The sequence below is a fragment of the Centruroides sculpturatus genome, unplaced genomic scaffold (genome assembly GCF_000671375.1).
Source record: "Centruroides sculpturatus isolate CEXI.00-Female unplaced genomic scaffold, Cexi_2.0 scaffold345, whole genome shotgun sequence".
Lineage (NCBI taxonomy): Eukaryota > Metazoa > Arthropoda > Arachnida > Scorpiones > Buthidae > Centruroides > Centruroides sculpturatus.
In genome coordinates, this window is record NW_019384515.1 from 411,731 (window position 1) to 432,920 (window position 21,190).

The following is a 21,190-nucleotide window of genomic DNA, read 5'->3' on the forward strand; positions in this document are numbered from 1 at the left end:
CGTGAAAAAAAGATTAAAGGCACACTATCTTGCACCACCATTTCAATTATCAGATTTTTAAATTTTGCACCCGTCATTGTTACTGTAACTTTATCCGAAGCAAAGAATTTGCATACTTGTGTTTGTACTGAACTTAATTTTTGGATATTTTCTAATTTTAAAATAGATGAAGTGTTTCTACTGTTATCTTTTTCATTTACTTCTTGTAGAATTTTAGGATGTAGACGTTGCAAATGTCTTTTTAGATTACCTGCTCTTGTAGGTGCATTTTTTTTTCAGAACTAGCAAAAGCGCTAATTTTTGCTTCACATACATGTTTGCCATCATCATTTTCTACAATGCATTTACACTGATAATATTTTCCATCCGTAGTAAGTTTATAATATTCAAAAACTGCAGACTTTGAATTTGAAAATACTTTCTTTTCCATTGTGAAATTGTGAAAGGGTAATTAGGTATCTAACAATATTTAAGTATATAAAATTAGATATAACTCTTAAAAATAATATGTAGATAAATATAATTCATACTTACAAGTCACAAGTAAAATAATCTGAACTTGAGAATCGTAGTAAAAACCCTTTAAGTACTTTTTTCCGAGTTAACCCAGGTTAGACAAAAAGGACGCAAGTACGAATCCTGAATTAATCCTGAATCGGACAAGGAAGTCGGTCTCCCTCAGAGAAATAGTAGTAATGACCAAACAGCACGTGTTCATATTGGGATTATTCCTGGAACTACTGCACACCTTACTAGAACACCCTCCCCTCAAACCGATTCCCTTCGATGTTTACGTAAGGACGTCCCGCGAAAGTTCACCAAGCAGCTGGCTAAAGGTCAAATAGTTGTAAATTTTGGAGACCCCAGTGTCTCGTTACAACTTGTTTTTAATGCAATAAAATGACAAATAAAACATCTCTAACGATATATTTATTTTAAATTATTTCATATTATTCTAATATTTTTACTATAAAATTGCATTGGGGGTGAAATTTTTCGCAGATACTTTTACATTTTAATTTTTCTATGGAAAACAAAAAAAAAGAAATGCCGGAGTCGGAGTCGACACATTTTTTTCCGACTCCTACTCTGACTCCTCTAGCCAGAAATTCCTCCCGACTCCGACTCCACGACTCCGACTCCACAGCCCTGGTAATAGCAGTTGCACCAATGACACCTCCCACTTGTTATACAGTGTTATGCTTGGAAATAGTGATTCCCTGACCATATTTAGCATATGCTGCACTTAGCATACAAAAAACCTGCTGTGCATACTGTCAAACTGATGATGCTCAACTCAATGTTTATGAGCATTTGCATTGATGGTATTAAGAATTCTCTTTTAATGAGAGCAGTGATAGTGGCATCAACATATCGCAAAAGCTGGAAAATGACAGCAGGGATGATATGAAGCACCATATTAAACTTATGGAAAACCGAGAATGATAGTCCTTTAGGGGATCTATGTATGCACAGATCCCCTAAAGGACTATGTTATTTAGGGGATCTGTGCAGAGTGTTATTGCTACATCTACTGCTTTTTCTAATGTGAAGTTAATAGAGGGGAGTACACTGGACATTTGATGTTCTAATGTGAGAAATGTCTGGTCTGTATCATCCCATGCTATGAGAATGAAGTCAACATAATACAAGTTCAGCATAGTTGATGGCATGCAGTGAGTTGAATTTTCTGTGCTCAATTTCTCTCAAGATTAGTTCCGCTAGAACAGCAGATAAATTATCTTGTTTGCCTGAAGATGATGAAAATAAATTCATTGAGAGTGCTAGCAAAAATAAACTTAAAACTGTGTTAAAACTGCTTTCAGTGTTGTTTTTACTTTCTTATATACATTATCATGACATGAAAGTATAAAATTAGCATAAAATTGAACACAATTTTGACAAAATGAACATCCCTTTGATTATGATACAATAAAGTCTATAAAAGAAAAATGTATAAATTTATAATTAACTGATAGCAATTGAATTTTAATAAACAAAAAGTGAACTAAAACTTATAAAGGATGAATTATAAAATATATTTTATCCAATTATTTGTATTAATTGTTGATAATTCATCTTTTATAGGTTGTGCAATTTTTTAATTGTAATTTGTCATTTTAAAAAATATTGCTTTCTATCTTTGAAAATCTTAGTTAATTGTGGAATTGAAATCTAAATTGTATGTTAATAAAAAATCTGTTTTATAAACTAGATATTGTTTAAAATTTTTAAGAGAGATTTATGATACTTAACATTGAAGTTTCCATAAAGGCTTACATTATGTTTAAAATTATAATATTTTGTTTAGTAATGAGGAAATACTTTTAATTTATTAGGAACAAGAGCATCGGATTTCATATCTCCGAGCTAAGAAAAGAAAACCCGATGATTCTCAAGAACCTGAATCACCTCCAAAATCAGATTCAAAAGAGCACATAAACTTTTTTAGTGAATTAGAAAAATCAGGGGTAAATATCATTGTAGTGCATTACTTATTAATGTAATTCATTTGTACTTTAATTGATAAATTTTAAATCTGAATTTCTGTGATTTATAATAAAAATGTTTCTTTTGTAAATTATATTAGTAAAATCAAGTAATGGAAGCATTAGAATTCAAAGAATTCTCATTTGAATTCTATTATTTAGTTACTAGAAAAACTGCAATTTACTTTTTGAATTAAATGTTTTTAGAGATTATATATATCTTTAGTTCCAGTAAAGTCTTATGTTTATTACTTAGCATTTATTGAACTATAAAAGTTATGATTAAATTATTAAATGTTCTATTAATGTTATACTGTAAAATTACAAACTTATACTTTGAATATGTAATATTTGAAACCAGTTTGCTTAAGAAGTAAATTATAGTTTTATAATTTTAATGTTTTATTCTTTTAATTATTAAACATTATTTCATATATAGTCAATCCTTTGATTATGTAAAAGATGACATCATAAACCCTTCAAGATATAAAGAAGATAGAATATACTTTATCATGGATAAACATTCTATCTTCAAATACTTCAAATGGAATTTGCTAATGCTGAAAATGTTTTATCAGTGCTAAAATATTCTGGCTTCTTCATGTTTAAGAACTGGATATAATAAAAACATCTTTAAATATAAACCACACTTGTAAGATATACTGTATTTTACTTCTTATAATTTGTCTAAAGTAGAGAAACACATGTAATTTTACTTATCATGTAAAATTGATGACAATCTTATATTCACTATCAAAAGTAACAGTCAACTAGCATTGTGAGTAAACAAAATGATTCATGTATCTAAAAAGATATATTGCTGGATGTCACATCAGTTTAGATGAGCTTCGTTGATAATGTTGTTTAATTTAAACTCCTTTTTAATGTTGAAAATGCCTTTAAGATAATATTATGATGCAGCAAGAAGACAATTAGTTTTTGTATATGCAGAATAGCATGAAATAGAGCTGCCAAACATCTACTTCATGGAATTTTCATTGTTTTCTAAATTGTTACTTAATTAATAAAATTAACTGTTTAAAATCTTTTATCTCAATTAAAATAAATATAAAAATTCAATACCAGACTTACTGTGCATCTCAGAATTAATGGCAACTTAGAATCAAAGAAATCTGGTACTATTATTTGCTCAAATGATATAATTTTTGATGATAAATGTTATAACATAAAATCTGAAGAATAATAATTCATAGATCTTACATTACTTAAGATCTAATTAATTTAAATTTAGATTAAACTTTAATAACAAAAAGCAAAATTATAATTTTAAATAAATGAATGCAAAGCAATAAATTTATATTATTAATAAGATTAATAATAATAAATTTACTTTCATTTCTTCTTAATTTTTATTTAAGTTTTTGCCTCATTTCATTTAATAAGTTTTAGATAAATTTTATATAATTTTTAAAAACTTCCATATAATAATAATAACAATAATCTAGACAAATGCAAAACACTTGACATAGAAAAAGGAGTCTCGAAGAAAGGAGATTTTGCACTTGGAAATGGAGATGTTATTGAATCCATGGAAGAGGGTGAGTTCTACAAGTATTTAGGATTTCAACAGGCCAAACATACAGAACATACACAAATAAAGCAAAGATTAATTGAATAATAAATACCAAAGTAGGTTAAATGCTATTCTCAGAACACAGTTAAATACAAAACACACAGTTAAAGCAATAAACACATACACCGTCTCAGTACTCACTTATTCTTTTGGAGTTATACATTGGACTCACACAGATCTTGAGCAACTCCAAAGGAAAACAAGAACAACACTTACTAAGCATAAACAAAATCATCTTAAATTCACTGTAGAAAGATTAACCCTTTCATGTAAAGATGGCAAATGTGGTCTGATTGACATAGTAAACCTTCACTACAAACAAATACAGACACTGTGAGAGTTTTTCTACAAGAAACATTACAGTTACATAAAGCAGTAACCATAGCAGATTCAAATAAAACACCATTAAACTTACATTCACATCATATGGATATGACACAACATATATAAAGCATAGACATCATTAAGTAATTGTGGGCTCGAAAGGCAGACATGGCAGGAATCCTTATGACCTGGCCCAGGATTTTGTTGACCAAACTGTGTCAAACAGCTGGTTAGCTTGGGAATGCCTCTTTAGGGAGACGAAAGGGTTCATGATTAGCATACAGGATCAGGTCATAAATACTAAAAAACTACAAAAAAACATATACTCAAAGATACAACATTCACAAACAAAACACATAGAAAATGTCACATCATGCCAGAAACTATACAACACATCACATCTGGTTGCAAGCTCTTGCACAGACAGATTATTTACATAGACATAATCAAGTAGCAAATATAATACACCAAGCACTTGCAAACAAACACAAATTATTAGACATTCACAAACCATACTACAAATACATTTCACAGATAGCGTTGGAAAACAGCACACAAAATGTACTATGGCAGAGATAAAATGATTTACCACAACAGACCAGACATCACACTCATTGACAAACACAATAAAATTACATACATTATAGACATATCTATTCCAAACACTCACAATGTACAAAACACATGCTTTGAAATATCAGCCAGTACACAAAACTTGCTGAAGAAATAAGGTATCTATGGAGGATGGATAGGATGTTTATTGTACACTACCTGTCATTCTCTCCTCTACAGGTGTCATACCAAACAAACTACACAAAAGTCTGGGAACATTAGAGTTGAATAGAAACACATACATCGCATTACAGAAGGCCACTCACTATATTGAATACAATCATATTGTTAGAAAATTCCTGAATATAGACACAACACACACACTTATTTAATTTTTATCCTGTTTTGGTTACTATGTCTTGACTCTGGTCTGGCATAATATGCAGCATCTAGTGTCAACCAAATATAACCTACTACATCCAACATAGTAATAATAAAAGCTATTTAATGCATATATTTTATTTTAAATTAAAATTTTTAGGGATATTTTGGAGGATCCAATAGAGAACACGATGAAGAGAAAAAGCAAGAACAAGAAAAATTTGAAAAAAAGATTGGACTCCTTACATATCTTGGGCAGGATATTTCAAGTATATAAATAATACATGTATATTTTTTAGCTTATAAAATATATAAATCTATTATAATTATGAAGTATATTTTGTTTTTAATAAAATTTTTATTTTCAAATAGATGAAGTTCCATGGTATGTAAAAATACCAGGAGAACGTGTACAAGATGAAAGTTACAGGTAATTAATTAATTTATTTAAAATCATTAAATTTAACAAGAGATGTCAGTTTAACAGTCTATCTCCTTCCAAATTATCTAGAAATTATTTAGCCTTAATAGGTCAATAAAGGAATCTGGTTGGTTGCTTGATATTTAATTAAAGTAATTGTTGGGTTGATTAAAAATCAATAAATTAGTTTAATTAAATATATTTAGATTACAAAGTACATATTTATGTTATAAAAACTGTTAACTCATTTTTATGTAGTAAAGATCATTCTGCAAGTAGAACAAAATCTGAACTTCAAGATCCACTTATTGATATAAGACGTTACTTACATAAGAAAGAAGGAAAAACGTCAACAGTAAACAAAACTTCTACAGAAATAAAGGAATCATCATCAGATTTCCAAATTTCAAAGGTATATGTTAGTAAGTTTTGAAAATTTTAATTGATATATCAAATAAATGTGCAGAAAATTTTATGCCATAATAGTAAACTAAAAGACAAAGCTGTTTGCTTTGGGAAACCAAAAATATTTTTTATGAAATGTTTTCAGATTCACTTTGGGTCATTTTCAGTATACATATAAATTGATATACATAGCCAACAATTATTTTTCAATATGTTCTATTATTAAAAAATGTTTGATTTTAATAACTGTGCACATTTGATTTACAAATATGGTGAAGGTAGCTTGAAATGAATGTGAAAACGTTTAAAAATAAATATGTTTGATATAGCAAATAAAATTATTATTGAATTATTATAATGTAAACAGAAGAAATGCACAAGCAGTTCTTTACTTTTTTGTTTGTTTTGAGGACTTATTTTTACTAAATTTTTATTAACATTAGTATAGCTAAAAATATTACAGTTTGTAATGTGTAATTTTCTAATATTTTTAACTTATTGGCAATGAATTTTTACATAAAAATTGATAAATTGCCGTACAATAATTGTTTTTTATATATCTATTAATGCTTGATATTTCTCTCATAATATTATTAAATTACTGTATTATATTTTTCATAATAAGAAAAATGTATGAAAATCAACTGTACTTTTACTTACTAAACCAATTATAATAAATTCATTTAAGTCATCATTCAAAATTTATAACTAAAAATTCATTACTTTCTTTAATTCAACTGTAGTAGTGTATTTTAACTTCTACCTATTATTTATGTGAATAGAAGTGCAGTATATTGCTGTCTTATCTTTACATAAAGCCTCAATGAACCATTATACAAAAATACTGGAAATTTCAAAAAGCTTTTGAAAAATGAAAAACCTATTTTGAGACCTATTTTAACATAACTATAATTGAGACCTATTTTAACAATTAGTTAATCTTCATTATCTTAATCAGGTACTCATACATAAATAATTTTAATTATATTTATTATTTAAATAAAAATAAAGAATACTCCAAAAATTTATAAGAATATAATGACAAAAAATTTCACTTAATATAGATGAAAATTTATTTTACTAAAGAAATTTATCAAGCAATTTCAATCAAAATTCACAATTAACCAATTAAAAGATTTAATGTATAGTATTCTGTTACATAAAACAACATTAAATGTAATAATTCTTTCAATATGAATCGGCATTAGTCTATTGGACTTTTGAAAATTTATATTGAATTTTATTATTATTTTTAATGTAGAAAACAAAATATGAAAAAGAAAAATCAAGCAGCACAAAGAAAAAGTCCAAGAAAAACAAGCATCACACACATGTAAGTAATAATTATTCATCTAAAGTTTAACATCTTGAGAGCAAAAATATTTAGAAATTTCAAGCATTTTAATTTTTTGTGTAAATTTTTATATAAACTTTTGTATTTGTGATGATTTTGATTCAAGATTTTTTTAATAAGAATTTTAAATACAGTTANAATGTTTTTAAAAATTTTGTATTCAAAAAAGGTTCTAATGACCTGAAGAAGACGAAAGTGTATATCGTCGAAAACGCTCGTCAATTTAGTGACATAGGTGTCTAATTTAACGCTTATATGTTAAAAGTTTTTGTAAATTTGGAACTATTCCATTGTTTTGTTTTATGCCATGTGCTAATGAAGCATTAGACATTACATAAAATGCCTAGTTTCATTAAACAGATGCTGAAATATATACCTTTTCCAACATCTGCAGAAGCCATGTCTTCTGGTCATTTAAGAAGTGACCAGAAGAACTAGATAGATTCTGAAAGAAATGTCTATTATAGGATGTGCTAGCACTTAAAGAAATAGCTAGACATTTCTTAAAATCATTAATTTCATCATGTGATATATGATTATCAATGACATATATGAACATAGGTTTAGTTTACTAAAACGACTAAAAACAGTTTAGTTTTTATAAATTCTATGAATCACCCTTTAAACATTTATTATTTATTTATTAGTACAAGGCAAATGCCTATTTATACAGGCAAAACAACAACAAAAAACAACATATTATACATGTCACAAATTAGCAGTGAGCCATTGCCCTAAAATGAAAAAAGAAAAAACTGTCACATTACCTGTAACAACAAAATTTCATAATTAGTTAAATCGCATTAAAATTGCCGACAAAATTTACTGTCAACTCCACCAACAGTGACTGCCACTTTTATAACACTTTGAATCTCCTGGTGGCTAAATAAACAAGAAAATAAATTCATTAGATGTTAGCAGTAAAATTATATATACATATGTAATTCTTATTATTACATGACAAACTTATAAAATCATAACTTGACAGAAACTCTTTTCCAAAATACAAAATCCTTTTGTTTACAAAAGCTTTACACTCAGCCATTACATGATAAGCATCAAAAGTAACTTCAAAACCACAAAATTCACAAAATATTTATTAATGATTAAAATTTTCAAAATACTTAAAATATTTTATACAATGGTTGATTATTTTGTTCATGGAATAATGGTGGATGTGATCTTCTATGTCTTTTGACAATTTGTCATGCTTGAAACTTTACCTTTGACCAATGCACACCTTTGCCAATTAAATTATATACTCACAAATTTTATGCTTATTGTAATATATTTTTGAACAGTTGTCAAAGAGTTTTCATTGTAGCTCTGCACAACTCTTGTCAGAACCTTGTCTTCACATCTTTAATTCCAGAAACAGAAAGAAATTATATGGGACTAAGTTTGATGAATATGCAGCAGGACCTTAGTTTCAATTGAAGTGATTAGTGGCTACACAATTTGGCTGTACTGTATATGTTTTTTCAACTCTCTTCATCTTGTGGCACTAAAAGCATGATGAAAGTAGAACAATGTGTCAATACAAAATGTTAAAACTTGTCTGATCTGCACATTGATGTCAGTTGCAGAGCAAATGACATCAATGAATAGTTAACTCATGATTTTTTATCAAATGAATAATTAATATTTAAAAATTTTTTCAGAAACTCTTAAAAATGATTGACTGAATGTTTTAGTGCTTAGTATGAATCTAAACCTACAGTCATCAGATTACAGAATTTAACACATTAACTGCTATCCGACGTGCCAACAGTCGTACTAATTAGATCCGTACAGAGTCATATGATGCACCAGCAGTCGTAGTAGTTAGGGCCGTTCAGAGCCATATGACCGCTGTTGGTCAGAGCCAACTTTATAGATGTGGCGCGAGAGGCCACCACTAGGATGTAAACAATGTCTTACAAAGCCAGGATAATTTAACCTTGAGAGAAACTACATTGGTTATATTGATGTCGGGCGGTCAGATGGCTCTGTACAGTCTTAATTAGTACGACCACCGGCGCGTTAGATAGTGGTTAACGTGTTAAATAGAAACATTAATTTGGAAAATAAAGAAAGAAAAATGTTTAAAAAATTTTAAAAGTTTACAAATTTATGATATATTTTAGTGATATTAAAAGAAAATCAAATAAAAATATTAATTTACATTAGGGTATTTTACTGTGCAAAAAATATGCACATTCTTCATAATTTAAAGACATCTTAGATAGAGACATTAACATTGACTCAAATCTTTATGAATATCTGACTATTATTAAAAACTGATTTAAAAATGCTTTGGTTTGTAAAAAATCTTGTTTGAAATATATTTTTTGGAAAAAAATTTAAATTATTATTTGGGCTTAGCTCATATATAGGAAAGCATATAAATTTTGTTGTTTTTTTACCTTAAGTTGTTTTAATATAATTTTGTGTATATGTTTGTATATTTTAATATTAACTATTTATTTAAATAATTATGTATTATTATTAAATTTATTCATGAAAAAAGTGACTGATGACAATGATGACTAATCTCAAAGTGTATCTTTCTATAAGTTTTAATTACCATAATATGTAAATACTAGCTGTTATATGTGACTTCGCATGCAAACCTCATTTATATTCAGTATTTCAATAACCATAGTAATTGTTATATTACATCTACTGCTGAGAATGATGAGAATTGCTGAGAATCAAATGAACTGTTTTCAATTTGATCAATTTTCTGGAACATTTACAATTGTTCTATAATTGAACCAATATGCAATAACAAATTTGAATTTAAAACGGTTCAAACATTTGGTTAAAAAATAGAAATATATAAAAATATTCATAACAATATCTGAAATGTTATCAATTTAATACACCTANACACTCCTTTGTCTTTTTTTTACTTGAGTTTTCAATTCCGGATTCATTAGAAGTTTTAATATGTTTTTTATAAACTACATATGGCGAATATATATCAAATCCTAATGAAATAAAATTGTCAAACAGAACACGAAATCTCGTGGGTAAGACATAAAAGTTTAACATCTGTGCCGGAGGCCATACGATCCATTCTGCTTTATATATGTCAGATCCTTTATGTAATAATTCTTCTTTAAAATTCTCAACTGTCAATCCTCTAAGTATTCCTAATGTTCCAAAATACACTGTTATACAAACTGGAGAAAATAAAATTTGATCAAATAACACCTTTTTCATTACAGTTTTAAAACATTTCGTGGGTAGCCATTTATCCAAAAATATATACCAATAATGTGAAGTGGCACCAGTCGTCGTTCCTGCCACACACATATGTAAAGTGCGTAAATAATTTATTTTATTTTTCTTTTCCATTAAAATCTCGTAATGTTGTTCGATTAAATCACCAGCACCACCCATAAGCGTAGAAATAACTGTATTGGTTATTAATAAATGTCTACGAAATAGAACATTTCCAAAAAATATTGTTTTTTTAATAAAAACTTTAACTATTGGAAGTGATATCCTTGTAGATGCCATGGTTTCTATACAATTATCTGAAATCAAAAAAATTTATGATTAACATTTATTTTAGGGTTTATATACATTTAACACCACACAAATACAGAAAATCTCATTCAATTTTAATTTTCAAAAATTCTTCCCAAGGGGAAAAATATATCATTTTGGAAATACAGTTTTAATAAGAAATGTACAGTAAATTTAATTAATATAAATGCAATCTTACTATAATGTTTAATAATACCATTTAATACAAGGTAAGCTAAAGTGAAATAAATAATTCATAGAAAAATTTAAACTAGTCTGTTTTATACTATCTAAGATGGGACATAATTTGAAACAAAATATTTTAATTCAAACTGATTGGGTAAGAATCAGCAACCATTTGTGAATTTTAAAATGATTAGAGAGGTTGCAACTGACGAAAATGTGAACATTGGATGTTCAGCACCGCCATCCTGTAAGCCTAGAAGTTTGACAATGGTGTCTAAAATGTCAAGCATGATTTCACTGACATTCCAAATGCCATTGTCAAACTTCTAGGCTTACAGGAGGGTGGCACTGAATGTCCGACGTTCATGTTTTCACGATGAAAACATCGGCTGCAACCTCTTTGTTGTTATATCAATTTTAATAGTTTCATAAATTATTCTATATTCTCAAACAATAATCAAAATTTATACACTTCACCACACAGAGACACAATTTTCTCTCTTAATAATCTATTATAATTTAAAAAGAAAGAAGAAATTATGCAAACAACACATTTTCAGTTTTAAATTCTAAATCATTTTCCAAATGTGTGAAATTTGTATCATTTTATATTTCTGTAATGTAATAATTTTGTATACTTTTAAAATTTCAGATTTGCAATGAAAAATAAATTTTACACGGCTAAATTATTTAATGAAATTCAAATAAAGACTATTAATAAACTTGGCCAGTATAATTGAACAAAGATTTAAAAAATAATCTTATGTGTTTAAGCTCATATCTATAAAAATATCTCAATCTTTCTTTCATATATATATTTACATGCAATAATTCTTTGGAATTCTTTGTGCATTAGCTTTACTATCAAAATAAATATGTAAAGAGCATGCTGCATGGTACTAATATATAAAGTTCATAGGTAAAAAACATGCTATTTTTCATCAACAAATTTTTAAATAAAAACCTGAATTATGTTGATAAAATAATTCAAGTTTATCACAAAAAAGTATCTTTTAATATATATTCGTGAATTGTTTACATGCACCATTATATGTTTACACTTACCTTTTAAAATACTTTATACATTAATTAAAAATATTTTTTATTCCTTACAAAAATATATCATACTTTTTACATAAAATTTTTAATTATTAAAAATAAACCTGGACAATAAATTCATTTGAAAATTTTATATGTAGAAGAAACAAATGTTTTCATAGTCATCCTTCTAACATCATAGGAATAATAATATTACACAAGAAGGCATTTTAGACAGTTTTTGCATATTGAGGCAGCAAAAGAACATCAAAATATAGATTGACTGTGTAACATTATTCTCTGTGATGTTAGAAGGATGATTGTGAAGACATCTGTGCTTCTTCTAAATGTGAACTTTTTTAAACAGAATTTTTAGTACAAAAACTTTTTCTAATTCATTAAAGTTCTATATAACTGAAGGAGAAAGTCCTCCCTTTGCTTCATATGTGACATCACCCTTGTCAGATGATGGTGAATGTTATCTGTGCAATGATACATTTTTTTATTTTCATTTTGACTAAAAGGATTTTTCCAGGTAGCAATGGAGATGGCCAATGATGAGGGAAGGAGATCCAAGACAAATCATTCACAAAAACTTCCTGGAAATTTTTGACCAGCACTCAAATCTAAGTCCTCTACAGCTGCAGACTGATGTTTATACTGATTTGGCCATCCAGTTGTGAAACTCTATATGGTCTAGTGTTATGGTTATGATATCACTTTACATTAACAGGTTTTTTTGAGTAGTACAGGAAGAGGTACGGCGTAAACCTCTGGAGAGTATGAGTTGTGTATATGGTTTTTATCATTATGAATAGTATATCAAAGTTTATTCTGAGAATCTCACTTTTAGCTTTTTTATTTAAAGTTATTTTTTAAAATGTAGTCTTCTTACAGACAATGTGTCTTATTTCAAAAAAACACAAAAACCATTCAAATTCTTTGATTGAGCAATTCACAGTCTCTTTGGTCTTAGTGAGTTGAAATGTTTTCATTCACTCAACTGCTGTTTTATTTAGTGTTTGTAATGAAATATTCAAGATTTATTAAGGTGGCATATTAGCAAAACTTCTTCTGTGTGGCTTAAAATATTGCATTTGATCTCAAAATTTTATCAGTTGATTTTGATAAAACTTTGTAATTTTCCGTTTATTGTGTTGAGGAATCTAAAAATGTTACAAAAAATTGGGAGTCCATGAATTTATTTTTGACATACAAGGTTGTAACATGAGTGCACACTACAAGGCAATATTGAATGAATCATACGACTTTGTCAGGTGATGTTCCAATGTTGCTAGCATGTCTTCTGTGGGCTTATAGAATCGAATTCATTCTCAAAATTTGATGGGTCAATTTTGAAGTAACTTTGTCATTTTCATTAATTGCAGTGAGGAATCCAAAAATGTAATAAGGATCTATTTAAATATAAAAAATAGAGGACCATGACTTCATTTTTTATGTACAGTGAAGTTAAAGTGAAAATGTCCATGCTCCCTGACATGATTGAGCATGCCTAACAGAATTTGGGAAAGAAAAATAAACAGCAGCATTGCATGCATCTAATGGAAAATAGGCATAAAAAACTGTCACACATGAGTATGAAAAATTATATTATGAAATAAAATATGCATTATATTAATAAAAAAGTGATTCTATACTCGTCATTTTTAAATTTGTAACAGACTAATGAAAGGCTTATCCCGAAGGTTCCATATTTAAGTTTGCCCCTGGTGCTCTAGCCACATACATAGGTATGCTTCTGTGCCTAACAAGTTCAAGGAACATTTGTTTCCTTCTGGCTCTGCCTCAATTCTATCATGATTTGACAAAGTCCCGCAAAACAGAGAATCTCTTTTACATGATAGATGAGACTTCATAAAACAATTAATATCTACATTTAATCTTGAGTTAATTTTGAAGAAAATAACCTAACATAAAATATATATATTTAACAACTCTCCTAATAATTTGTTTTAAGTTGGGAATTATTTGAAAGGCAAGACATCTCAAATGCAACATCAGTTAAGCAAATTCTTTTTAGAGTTTTCATATTTAATACTTTGATGCAGTGTTTGTAATTTAATTAACTTTATTTCTCATCCAGAAGAAAATGACAGACAGCTATTCAAATTACAAGTGATGATCTATATTTTACAATATCAATTACTTTTAAAATTGAGTAATACTAAAAACATGCATAATAATTTTCTTGTAAATCAGCAAATTAATATACTTTACTTCATAAACTAAAGATTTTAGTCTAAACATAAACATAAGAAAGAAAAAAAGCTTGAAAAATATGAAAAGAAAAAAACAATAGAAGAATTAAGAGCAGAAAGATTGAAAAGAGAGAAGATTGAAAGAGAAAGAGCAGAAGAATTAATTAAGAAACATAGAGGTATAAAAGAAAAACAAATTTCAACAGATGAAAGAGATCGGCAATATAATTCTCAGTTCAATCCACATTTAGCAAGACAATCTAATGTAACATAAAATAAACTGTTTCGGTCAAATCATCAGTTCATTAAAATGTAAAATATTTTTTATTTCAACAAAATCTTTTATAATATTATACAGATGAAATGTATTTTGCTTGAAAATTCTTAATCAATATATATAAATGACTTATAAGTCATTTATATAAGTCACTTATAAGTGTAATTATAGATTATTTAAATTAATTAATTAACAAAAGACTATTAATAATTGTAATTCAGATAATAATAAACTATTATATGCAACTTCAATTATTTTATATATCTGTATGTTAATAATATACCTAAAATGTGATCCTAAACATGAAATAATGTATCCCATTGCTTAGAAAATATAAATAATAATGAAAGTAACAAGAGAGATTTGACTCTCTCAGAAACTTGAAGCTATTCTTTTAGTAAAACACAAACTCTCTCATTTATAATATATTTTCTCAACATTCAGTTAGACTTTGTGTGCTGATGTAAACTTCATTTTTCCATATTAAGTACATATAGTACATATTCCTAGATCTAAAATGATGCCTTATTACGATATTTACAGTGTATTTTTTTTTTTTAAATGTACAGCAAGACACTGATTTACAAACGTACCTTGTTCCTGAAATTTCACACAAGTAGGATGAGCTTTTCCATTATTTCCTATAACCAAAATTTGTACATCATTCTAGCATAACCCAGTCCCTGTACACATTTCTGACTCATCAAAGTGCATCATAGAAGTAGAATGGAGTAAAATAAAATTCTAATTTTCAATTAATGAAATTAATGAACTAACAGAAAGATCAGTAATGTGATATAATGTTCATTGAACTGCATAACTTTACTGGAATGACTAGTGCTATCCTTTGCAAACAAAGCAAATACTGTCTTATCAATTGAATATATTTTCTCACTTAACTTTCTCCTTTTGTAAAAGATAAACAATCTGGATTGCATTTTATAATAGCATTCAATTTTAGAGACAGTATTCTTGATGTGTTTAGAGAATTTTGTAAACATTGATGTTTAACATGATTATGTAATATATTGTTAAATTTTGGAAAAGATTAAAAAAGATTTTTTAAACTCTTCTCTAGTGGTGGATTTCACATTAAGTCTGGGTCTAAGGGCGCACGAATTTGAGGTACAAAAAATTCAATTTAATAACAATAACATCAAAATAAAGAAAAAAATAATTTTACATAGAAACAATTTATTAAGGAATTAATGCAAATTAAAAGTTTAAGTGGGGACAAAAGACATTTCAGTTGAGTAATATTATTATATTTTGCATGAAGTACTAATGATGGATTTTCAATAATAGTACCCTTTGCCCTTTTGATATTTAAAAGTGTAAAAATAAAATAGTTATTACAGAATTAAAATTATAAAATAAAATCATTCAGTGCAAAAGTGGCATTATTAGTTTGAGAAGTATCTAAATATTATGGGCTTGGTTGTGCCATATTTCTAAATGTGCCACTGCTCTTCCCTGTCTGTGGGTATTAAGAGGGCCTTTGTAACAGACTCACCTATGATTCAGCTGGACCACAATGGAGCAATGTGATAGGGATGGAACCTCGTATATCAAAACTGGACTATTTAAAAATTCTGTGGTCCTGACAGGTACAAATTCGGGTTACTCAGAGCAGAATACTGACAATTGCTTTGGCTATCTGGTTGATTGAAAAAAAAGATTATGCATTATAGTAGTATCAAGTTAATAATAATCTATGCAAATTTCATTATTATTATTATTATACATTTTAAATAAATGATTCTTGGTTTTGTGTCTAAAGTGCATTTGATCAGTTTGTAGTAACATTATAATCTTAATCAGTTGAAATTACAGATATATAAAGAAATTATAATTTATTATTATAATTCAAGTATTTATTACAAGATCATATTTATTTTTCTCTGAGTAAAGATTTATTTTAATTACATGTATCTTAATCTTACATTCTTTTAGCATCTATCTTTTGATGATTTAAGCCAAGTTTCCAATCAGTTTTGCTTGTTAATCCCTTTCCAGTTACATTTACTTCACTTAATTTCTATTCTATTAGATAATAACAAACTATAAATGGGGAATAGTTTTTAGATAGCATTCAAAATTAATTTAGTTTGTCAGAAAATATGTTAACTTTTTAAAGATTAAAAGTTCAGTTTGCAGATTTTATTTTGAAGAGAACTTAATGTTTAAATTAGTAATGTTTTAGCATACTTACATGTAATAAAGTAAAAAATACTATTACCAAAGTAATTCATGAAATAATTTTCTATTATTAGCAACTAATTCGTGTCAGATTATTTTGACAGTTGTCATTTTTTTCGTACAGAATGCACTGCAAAATGTATTTATTTTTAAAAATATGCTTAATATCAAGTGGTTCAATTTAATGTCAATATACAGGGTATTTATAAAGTTTTGAAGTTGATAATTGCAAAGAAAAGAGTTCAAACACAATATGACAAATGTAAAGTAATGCAAAGGTGAAATCGTTACTGATTAAAGTATTGTTTATTAAATTTTTGTGATTTGCACCCTTGATGAGATACCATGTTGCTTGAAGAGCTGCATTAAATTTTTGAAGGATAAACTTATTTCTGTAATGCAAACCATAAAGTGATTTCCACATAATGATAAGTGAAATACTAAGTCCTCTACTGAGAAACCAAGTTGATGGGCAAGGTTTTCTGTCACTTTCCATTTTTCACATCATCTGTAGATAAGGATGTTTTTCTAGAAAATTCTTCATCCTTTATATTGTTTGCTAAATTTTATTCACAAGAATGTAAATACTCAGCCTTTTGTGGGACCAAGTTTCTGAAATTTGTGTAACTGACGATGGCAACCAGTGTGACAATTTCAAGATATCCACGACAAATGTTTAGAAAGTATTACGTTTTTACAAATTAACATTATTACTTTTGTCATATATTAATACATTAAAAAGTTAAAGTAAAATTTGTAAGCATTTTTTGTTATATTTAATCACTCAAATTAAATATGTAATAGTAGAAGTGCTCTTCAAAATCAATACTTGTTCAGATTATTCTTAATGTTATAAAAAGTATAAATTCCAGTGGGCTGAAGAAACATTGATATTTTCATCCAAGCAATATTTTTTAAATACTGATTTACTTTGATTTTAATTACCATCATTTTGTTTTCTTAAAAAAGTTAATAAATATTTGATTTGTGATATAGTTTTAAAAAAATTTTGAACAGATCAAACAACAGTAAACTTCAGTATTCAAACTATATTTATTTACATTCTATATACAAACAATGCAAATCAGATAAGTATATCAGGATCTACACAATTTATAAATTTTGAGTACTCTGTTTCACATAAAATATGTACAGCTTACTATTCCTTCAAAGTTTACACCAGAAATTAACAATTTGAATAACTCTTACTTAAGCATTTTTTTTCTAAATCCAAAGATGAGAATTAGAGTTGCAAAAAATATATTACTACACTGCTGTCTATTGTTTAATCATACCTATATATTAAAGGATAGTACAATCATACTCCAATAATCAAATTTAATGCATTCATAAAATGATTTGAATATCAGGAAATTATTTCAATTATTTCTGATGTAAAAATTTTAACTCATTCCAAGTCTACTCGAATAATTCAATTCAATTCAATTCCCCTAAATGGTATTAAAACACTGCGAAAACATAATTGTTAACAAAAATTTTACAATTTTTCTCTATAATACAATGATTATAGAGAAACTTATATGTTTTCTGAGTCAATTTCAAACTCAAAAACATGGTAATTAATATATAATAATATAAATTACATATTATATACAGCTGATATATTAATTTATATTAAGACCATTTTTAAGACCAACAAAATTCAAAATAATTTTTAATGAAAAAAATTACCATGTAAAATTTAAAATATTCCATCTGTATATTTAAAATATACAAAAATAAATTTTTTAAATAAACTTATTTAATGACTTAATTATTTCATAAAAATAAATATTTTAGTAAAATTATTAAAATTATTTTAATTTTATTAAATTATACAAAAAAAAAAAAAAAAAAANTATATCAAATCCTAATGAAATAAAATTGTCAAACAGAACACGAAATCTCGTGGGTAAGACATAAAAGTTTAACATCTGTGCTGGAGGCCATACGATCCATTCTGCTTTATATATGTCAGATCCTTTATGTAATAATTCTTCTTTAAAATTCTCAACTGTCAATCCTCTAAGTATTCCTAATGTTCCAAAATACACTGTTATACAAACTGGAGAAAATAAAATTTGATCAAATAACACCTTTTTCATTACAGTTTTAAAACATTTCGTGGGTAGCCATTTATCCAAAAATATATACCAATAATGTGAAGTGGCACCAGTCGTCGTTCCTGCCACACACATATGTAAAGTGCGTAAATAATTTATTTTATTTTTCTTTTCCATTAAAATCTCGTAATGTTGTTCGATTAAATCACCAGCACCACCCATAAGTGTAGAAATAACTGTATTGGTTATTAATAAATGTCTACGAAATAGAACATTTCCAAAAAATATTGTTTTTTTAATAAAAACTTTAACTATTGGAAGTGATATCCTTGTAGATGCCATGGTTTCTATACAATTATCTGAAATCAAAAAAATTTATGATTAACATTTATTTTAGGGTTTATATACATTTAACACGACACAAATACAGAAAATCTCATTCAATTTTAATTTTCAAAAATTCTTCCCAAGGGGAAAAATATATCATTTTGGAAATACAGTTTTAATAAGAAATGTACAGTAAATTTAATTAATATAAATGCAATCTTACTATAATGTTTAATAATACCATTTAATACAAGGTAAGCTAAAGTGAAATAAATAATTCATAGAAAAATTTAAACTAGTCTGTTTTATACTATCTAAGATGGGACATAATTTGAAACAAAATATTTTAATTCAAACTGATTGGGTAAGAATCAGCAACCATTTGTGAATTTTAAAATGATTAGAGAGGTTGCAACTGACGAAAATGTGAACATTGGATGTTCAGCACCGCCATCCTGTAAGCCTAGAAGTTTGACAATGGTGTCTAAAATGTCAAGCATGATTTCACTGACATTCCAAATGCCATTGTCAAACTTCTAGGCTTACAGGAGGGTGGCACTGAATGTCCGACGTTCATGTTTTCACGATGAAAACATCGGCCGCAACCTCTTTGTTGTTATATCAATTTTAATAGTTTCATAAATTATTCTATATTCTCAAACAATAATCAAAATTTATACACTTCACCACACAGAGACACAATTTTCTCTCTTAATAATCTATTATAATTTAAAAAGAAAGAAGAAATTATGCAAACAACACATTTTCAGTTTTAAATTCTAAATCATTTTCCAAATGTGTGAAATTTGTATCATTTTATATTTCTGTAATGTAATAATTTTGTATACTTTTAAAATTTCAGATTTGCAATGAAAAATAAATTTTACACGGCTAAATTATTTAATGAAATTCAAATAAAGACTATTAATAAACTTGGCCAGTATAATTGAACAAAGATTTAAAAAATAATCTTATGTGTTTAAGCTCATATCTATAAAAATATCTCAATCTTTCTTTCATATATATATTTACATGCAATAATTCTTTGGAATTCTTTGTGCATTAGCTTTACTATCAAAATAAATATGTAAAGAGCATGCTGCATGGTACTAATATATAAAGTTCATAGGTAAAAAACATGCTATTTTTCATCAACAAATTTTTAAATAAAAACCTGAATTATGTTGATAAAATAATTCAAGTTTATCACAAAAAAGTATCTTTTAATATATATTCGTGAATTGTTTACATGCACCATTATATGTTTACACTTACCTTTTAAAATACTTTATACATTAATTAAAAATATTTTTTATTCCTTACAAAAATATATCATACTTTTTACAAATTTCGAATCTACATTTTGATTTTGAAAGTGTAACAACTACACTTAGTTGCTATTTGGAGTTGTTGCTAACACTTGTGGATTGAAATAAAAATTACGTAAGAAAATGCACTCTACACATCCAAGCACGTGTACAAAACAAGACACGGCCTACTTCACGTTTTTCGTTAAAGCGCCCTCTTAAGGCTGATATTTAGTTTTAAAAGGGGGAAGAAAGAAAGAAAAAAACACATTAAATTTTTAATATTTTTTTATTTAAAAAATTATATAAACTAATTTATTTAAACATTTTGCATTCTCCTTATTTTTTTATTGCATTATTATTATTTTTAAACTTTCCGCCCTGCAGGCACTAACTTGTAAGATGATCATTTTTGCAAGCTCGTATGGGTTCGTCCAGGCAACGCCACCTAGAAAACAAGGCCGTACCAATGCAAGGTCCTAGAACCTTGAGGCCGTACAGCTAAAACATCACGTGTACAGTACACGATTCCTCTCTG

At 27.2% G+C, this 21,190-nt stretch overlaps 2 protein-coding genes and 1 long non-coding RNA gene across 3 annotated transcripts in view; 1 reads left to right on the top strand and 2 right to left on the bottom strand.

Annotated features, from left to right (window-relative positions):
• LOC111622548 (leukocyte receptor cluster member 1 homolog) overlaps nt 1–15,757 on the top strand; it is a 34,331-nt gene extending 18,574 nt beyond the window's left edge. Inside the window, exons 3-7 of the mRNA XM_023364959.1 lie at nt 2,340–2,471; nt 5,501–5,609; nt 5,713–5,770; nt 6,020–6,173; nt 14,520–15,757. Of these exons, the coding sequence (XP_023220727.1) occupies nt 2,340–2,471; nt 5,501–5,609; nt 5,713–5,770; nt 6,020–6,173; nt 14,520–14,753 (687 nt within the window). The 3' untranslated portion in view covers nt 14,754–15,757. The remainder of the gene's footprint in view (nt 1–2,339; nt 2,472–5,500; nt 5,610–5,712; nt 5,771–6,019; nt 6,174–14,519) is intronic.
• On the bottom strand, nt 268–961 carry LOC111622549. The gene is made up of 2 exons (XR_002756294.1): nt 535–961; nt 268–459 (listed from the first exon to the last, which is right to left on the bottom strand). It is a non-coding gene; the product is annotated as an uncharacterized LOC111622549 (long non-coding RNA).
• Nucleotides 15,758–18,387: 2,630 nt separating the features above from the next.
• On the bottom strand, nt 18,388–20,811 carry LOC111622533 (mpv17-like protein 2). The gene is made up of 3 exons (XM_023364936.1): nt 20,621–20,811; nt 18,795–19,377; nt 18,388–18,424 (listed from the first exon to the last, which is right to left on the bottom strand). The coding sequence occupies exons 2-3, from the start codon at nt 19,358–19,360 to the stop codon at nt 18,388–18,390; spliced, it is 603 nt and encodes a 200-aa protein (XP_023220704.1). The 5' UTR covers nt 19,361–19,377; nt 20,621–20,811.
• Between the last annotated feature and the right edge of the window lie 379 nt (nt 20,812–21,190).